We start from the raw sequence: 6967 nt of genomic DNA on the forward strand, positions 1-6967 counted from the left end.
CAGCCTGGCAAGGCAGGGAGTCCTCTGGCAGGCAGAGAGATTGCCTTCAAGTTTTCAGCTGGATTTGGGGAGGGAGGCACAGTGCAAAACAGAAGTCTGATAGTGTGTTTGCATTGACTAGAAATAAACACTTGTAACAGGCATGCCAGGTCAGCTCTGACCATGATACACTGCAGTGATGTTGAGGTGATTTTTTTTTCAGGCTTTGCTGGCATAACAGCTCTTCTCGCCTTGATTTAGCTGTAGGATGTCAGGCAACTAACTTAGCAGCTATTTAGGAAAGCTTTTAAAACCAAAACACTGTTCTAAATTATGACCACAGTAAATTTGAAGATATTTTCTCCATACACTGCTATTCCAGTCCTCTTTAAATGGCAAGAATTTGCTGTGAGAAAAATTGGGCAACTGTTACCTTTATTGATGTGATTGTACAAGGCTCAACATTTCCTGCTTAAAAAAGGTATCATTAATATCCTATTTTTTAAGAATATGCCTGTGCAGCAATTGTGTAACCCTCCCTGTACTTCTCTGGTGCAGCAGTGCCTAGAGAGAAACATAAAAGCCTCCTGAGGCCCTACCACTGGGCTAAGCCCCATTGCTGACTCCTGAAATGTCTCATTGCCACTGTGACTCAATAGGTGCAAAGGTGAGGAGAAAGCCTCAGTGTAGATTTTCATCAGATGCAAGTATTACAAATACGGATTTGTCAACATAGGTTTTGTTCATGTTTGTCTCTGTATTAACTTTCACTGATTTATTGTGGGATGTTTGGGGCTTTCTGGTGGTGGCATGTGGAACTGAGATAAAGGTTTTATCTTCCTTGTATTTCAGTTTTCCCGGCAGTTAAATAGCAGTATTATATTCTTACTGGAACAAGTACCACAAATTTTGGAAAACACTACAAGACAGAAATGAAAGTTAACATTGAAATTGAATATTTATTCTTGATTTTACTATTATGCTTCTGCAAACATTAGGAATAAACCTGATTCATTTTTCACTGCTTTTTTTCTTGTCGGCATGAAGTTCAGATTTATTTTGATTTTTCTTTTCATAGGTGTTGGTAGTGGCATGGTTTATCTGCCTGCGGTGGTCATGGTAGGACAGTATTTTCAGAAGAGAAGAGCACTTGCACAAGGACTGAGTACCACAGGAACAGGGTTTGGAGCTTTTTTAATGACAGCCTTACTGAAGTATCTTTGCAGGGAATTTGGGTGGAGGAATGCCATGTTCATTCAAGGTGCGATCTCCCTCAACCTTTGTGTCTGTGGGGCACTTATGAGACCACTATCCCACAAAGATGTTAATGAAAAATGTGTTGTGAGAAGTAATAGTGAAAATAATCAGGCAAAAGCTCTATCCCATTCTGCAGAGACTTTAAAATCTAATGGAGTCCTCAGTGAAGAAACAGACAAAAAAGAAGAGGCAACAAATGAAGAAGTGCTTGACAGTGTTAAGCACATAGAAACTAAAGGTAAATCTAGAAGTGGAAAGAGTATGTATGGACTGCTCATTCTTAAGACAGCGAGCCAGCTGACGATTACGGTCAGGAAGGGCTTTGGAATCTGGTACTCCAGTTACTTTGGAGCTGCATCATTGTTTACCAACAGAGTATTTGTGGCCTTTATAATTTGGGCTTTGTTTGCCTATAGCAGCTTTGTCATTCCCTTTATTCATCTTCCAGAGATAGTCAAGCAGTACAATTTATCTAGTCAGAACAATATATTTCCATTGACATCCATTATTGCCATTGTGCATATTTTTGGTAAAGTGATCCTTGGAATCATCTCTGATCTCCCTTGCATCAGCACTTGGAATGTCTTCCTCATGGCTAACGTCACCCTGGTCACCTGCATTCTTACTTTGCCACTAATGCAAACATACATTAGTCTGGCTGTGATTTGTGCTCTAATAGGATTTTCTAGTGGCTATTTTTCCCTAATGCCTGTTGTGACTGAAGATTTAGTTGGAACTAAACACCTTGCAAATGCCTATGGCATCATCATCTGTGCCAATGGAATATCTGCATTGCTTGGACCACCCTTTGCAGGTAAAATGTTCAAATTTCTGACCAACAGTTATTTGTTTTATAACCATCTGACTTGTTATGCTATTAAGCTTTCTCATGCTATGAACATTAACAAAATTACAGCTTTTCTAGAATGGACTGTAACATCCAGCTTTATGTTGCACATATTTAAAGAACACATCTGCTGCTCACTATTCACACACTACAAATTACCATCCTGGTAAACAACCCCAAATCTATCACAAGCTGTCCTTTCAATGGTATGTTTCTTTAAGATATTACCATTTTTAAAAATGACAAAGGATAACCTATTTTTATGTGTTTGTGTAGTATATGCACTATATCACATACACAGTTACGCCTAGATGAAAATGGTGAATAGCTTTCAGGGTATGCAGGTGTTTGTACCATAGTATTAGCCTCAAGAATTATGAAGTGTGTCTGGGCTTCACCATTCGAAGCTGGATGTGTTGGTTTGATTGACATGGCTTTGCCTTCCTTCAGCCAGTGGTATCTCCTTTTGGGACTGTACTCCTCGCAATTTCTTTACTGCTATACACAGCAGAAGGCAGGAGTGTATGTGGTGCTATCCCTAAAGTTACTTAGGTGTCATTATAAATTTTTTGCGTAGAAAGATGTGGGGAAGTATGGTGGGGAGAGATACAGGCACTGACGGTCAATACTGTAGCCAGACTATGGCAGTCTGTTACAGATATGCAAACCAGAAGAAAGCTGTAAGAAGCCTTGTAGCTAATGGCCCTGGTCAGCCAGGACCGGCACTAGGCTGAACGAAAGCCAGCTCCACCGCGAGCACCCCAGGAAAGCTTAGAATGCTCTCACTTTGTCTCCCCAGCACTGAGTGCGCTGAAATGACTTAGGAGAAATCTCATTTAGTATCCTTCGATAAGCAGCAGGTTTTACTCTACCATATCCTCTTTTAGCACCTCTCAGTCTGTGCCGAACGTATCTTTGTATTTGGTCATTAATAAGGAAGCAAATCGGATGCAATTAGCTGGTGTAAAAAAAAGCTTCTGATCTTGAGATTACATGGCAATGCAGCCAGAATTAAACGTGAGAATTTTGCTATTTTGGGTTCTCAAACCTTTCTGAAGTAATTTTAATGTATTTTTTTTCAAAGGAATTAAGGTTGGAATGAGAGTAATTGCAGTACCAAGACTTTCTTTTGAAAAGTCTTTTATCAGTACATGAGTCTTTGAGAAAGCTATTGCGAATGCACAAGGCACAACACTCAGGCTAGCCTGCATGACACAGTAGCAGTATTGGGCATTTTCCAAAGAAAATAGGGTGGAAAAAGTAATTGGTTTGGGACTCCAAAATGTCTAAAGTCAGACCTGTTGTACTAATTTATCTGAAAAAGTACAGTTTTACAGTGAAGATTGCTCATATTATTAGGATAGCACATAGCTAAACCCATTTTAAGACTTCCATAACAATTAAATGAGGGGATAGGTATTGCATTAGTTTTGGGTTATGGTGAGTGAACAAGAGAAGTTGTTAACACGTTTCTGTTTGTAGCGTCTAGAGGAGAAGACAATCAACACTTTTCTTTTTTTTTTTTTTTCTGCAAACCAGCTAAGGATTTGACTGAGATGTCATGAAAGAAATGTGTGATACCATTCATATACTCCCATACAATTTATCTTTTTGTCAAGCTTTGTAATGAACATGTTTTGTCCTTATTTTGCAGGTTGGATCTATGACATCACACATAAATATGATTTTTCTTTTTACATATGTGGCTTGCTGTACCTGGTGGGAATATTATTTTTATTTATTCAACCTTATATTGGAAAGAAACAACCACGAGAAAAGTCTACTGAAGAGGAACAAGTATAGAACAAATTTCAGACTTTTTTATAGAATTTATTTCTTTCCATGTTTCTATTGTATGGCAGTATAAAGCTGAAACCAACCACATTGAATTGTACTTAAGTGAAAAGCAAATGTGCTCCAAAATGCTAATAAATTAGTAGAAATATGCTTTTAAAATGACTTAAGATCTTTTACTTCAGAACTAACAAATATAGAGAATAAAAGCACACTTACAGTCTTCTAAAATTGGATCAGTGCTAGAAACCTTTAACCTTAATTCTTTTAACTTTTCATCACTAACCATTGGTGAAACTCCACTGACTGCAGTGCAGTTACTCCTGGTTTACACTAGTCCTACAATCAAATTTGATCAGGATACGAATGTTTTATAAAAATCCTTCCTATTACGTATTCTATCTGATAAAAGATTAGTTAGTAAATATGTGAAAATGACTGTATTTCTTACCTGGCTAGTGCTGCTGAAATGCTAGTATAATACTTCAATTAATTCAATGTATTACAATTTACTATTCTATGATGCAAAGGTGAAGAAAAGTTCTTAGATTTTTCTGAAAGGGTTCTCTACTTCAAGGTTTTTTATTTTTATTTTTATTTATTTTTTTTACTTTTTATTTCTATTTTTATATATCAACTGCATGATAAAGTAGCCATCCTCAATACATGGGCTGCATTATAAATGCTCTGACACTTAATGCACATGAAGTAAAACAAACATAAAAGCAAATCCAGAGAACTGATGGAAAATATTAATTTGATTCTTCAACAGAAATGATAAGCAGCAATGTTTCTGATGATCTGTTCCACTAGTTGCACATGCATGAGTTGCCACATTCAGATAGAGCAGTTTCTAATTTCAGATTCAACTACTTCAATAGTTATTCACAATTTATATTGATGTAACTGAGAACAGAATTTGTACCTGTGTATATACAGTCTTCTGGTTTTGCTTGTGAGATTTAGCTATATTACTGTGAACCACATGCAATGTAAATTGCCATATATGTATTAACTGACCTAGAGCTGCTGCTGATCATACCTGTATCAGGTACAGAGACACCTGAGATGAGAACAAATACCCTCTGTATTTTTACAGGCATGCTTTGGAAAGTTAAACTTTGTCTGACTCATTTGCAGTGTTTTAGGATACAGAAATAATTTACTTAAATGCACAATGGCTCCTTTATCATAAAAATATCTGAAATTTAAGAGAGAAAATCTTTTGTTATGGTATATCCAGGTTCTTAAGCCTGCCTTATGGTTTGATACTTTACAGTGGAAGCATCCCATCATGATTCCAAAGACTGGAGGATATTTCCAGAAGCAGTTTGAAGTTTCTGTCTGCTTTCTGGATAGGACAGGTAAAAGTATTAAAGAAACAGAGCTGGGCAAAAGGGCAAAATGGGCCAAATATAGTTTTAGAAAGAACTGGACTACAGCATGTTAAGTTTTGTTACAATTAATTTTAGAACAAAAATATTGAATTATGATCACTTGTGTTGCTGTATGCGAGCACACCACGAACTATCTAAGACCGGTCATGTTTTAGATGATTATTCACTAGAAAATCAGATAATGCAAAGCATGGAAGAACTAAGACAATGTAAAATATTTAAAGAAATTTTCTTAAACAATATTAAGCATCTGGTAATTAATGCAGAATATTTTGTATGATGCTACAAGACATCATACATCTCAGCTTTGCGAGGTGAGGCTGATATTTCCTATATCAAATAAAAGTTTTTTTTTTTCCTGCTAGCTTTATGAATATTTTTTCATGACAAATCAAGTTCTTGGTTTAAGACTAATACTGCTGCTAGAATTTAAAAACAATTGGTATTATTCACTTATATTGAAGAAATATTGGCACACAGTTCCGTATGAAAGATTATCACTATACAGACATTTTCTGTAGCTGCAAGGTTGGTTAAAAAAAAAGTTCTGAACCTCAAACCTCATTGTTCTGTACTGCAATTCACCAGCTTAGTTGTGCACTTCTACAACTGTTGGCAGGGACATACTTTGAAATAGGTCACTGAAGTGAACAAAGTTAAACATAAAACCCTTAAGAAAAAACAAACTACCTTAAGATCAGTTCTCTGATACAATATTTATGGCCTATAAAATTGTCATTACAACAACTGAGATGGCAGTGAACTGCAACATGTGGCGTGAACAAGCAGCCAGTAATTTCTTAAAATCAGCTTTTTTGCTGGAGAAAATCTTCATATAAACTTCACTGACATCAGTTCTTTAGTTACAGGTTTAGTTACAGGTTTGTCTTGGTGTGAATGCTGCTGCTACTAGCTTATCAGCTATCTTTCATTGGTGAAATAGATATATTAAAGTGATGATTTGCCCCAATTTTTTTGAAAAATATGTACCCGTTATACTTAAAGCTTCACTTTGCCTTTAGCTAAAATCAACTTTGCATATTACTGTAATGAATAATATATTGTTCACTTATGATATCTGCAACATATCTTCTTATAGAAGTCCTTAATGGGCTGTATAATGGGAATAAACTTACATTACCCCAAAATTCACTTACTGTTCATTTGCTGATTAAGTTAATTTCTTAAACATGAAAATGAAGATTCTCCTGAAAAATGATTGTTCTCATTTCTGGTAACAGAAGGGACAGACACATGATTGATTAAAGAGGCAGGAAGGTGGGCTGACAAATCAGAGTGAAATTAGGATTTTAAGTAATATTAACTCAGTCTATATTGGCTAGCATAGTTTCTGAACCTGAAACTGCCTAAATCTGTTCTGATGTCACAACTTAACAAAAAAGTAATTGGTGGCAAATTTACAGAAAGTGAGAATAAAGGGTCTGCTGCTTAGTAGCTCTGCTCACATACCATATTTCTTAAAAACATCTCTAAAGCAAAGTTACCCTTTACAGTGTTTTATTACATATGTTTTTATTACATGGAACAGAAATTTCATGAATACAGTATTTTATGCACATCACAAAGTTTTGTCATTGTCCTGAAAGGAAATAGTCACAAGGAGGAAAGAATGCATTAATTGTTTAACGTGAAAATTTTCTACCTAAAGAACTATAATCATCAAATTCTTCAC

The 6967-nt window shown here is 36.0% G+C and overlaps 1 protein-coding gene across 9 annotated transcripts in view; it reads left to right on the forward strand.

The window, feature by feature from the left end:
* The window catches only part of SLC16A14 (solute carrier family 16 member 14), a 75326-nt gene extending 70866 nt beyond the window's left edge, over positions 1–4460 (forward strand). For 3 of the 9 annotated variants that reach the window (XM_067002196.1, XM_067002197.1, XM_067002195.1), the window contains 2 exons: positions 1058–2050; positions 3738–4452. In XM_067002196.1, the coding sequence (XP_066858297.1) occupies positions 1058–2050; positions 3738–3886 (1142 nt within the window). In that variant the 3' untranslated portion in view covers positions 3887–4452. Of the gene's footprint in view, positions 1–1057; positions 2051–3737 lie in introns of all 9 variants that reach the window. The other 6 variants (XM_067002192.1, XM_067002193.1, XM_067002194.1 and 3 more) reach the window with 3 other exon arrangements.
* The last annotated feature ends 2507 nt before the right edge of the window (positions 4461–6967 follow it).

The sequence above is a fragment of the Anser cygnoides genome, chromosome 9 (genome assembly GCF_040182565.1).
Source record: "Anser cygnoides isolate HZ-2024a breed goose chromosome 9, Taihu_goose_T2T_genome, whole genome shotgun sequence".
NCBI classification, from domain to species: Eukaryota; Metazoa; Chordata; class Aves; order Anseriformes; family Anatidae; genus Anser; species Anser cygnoides.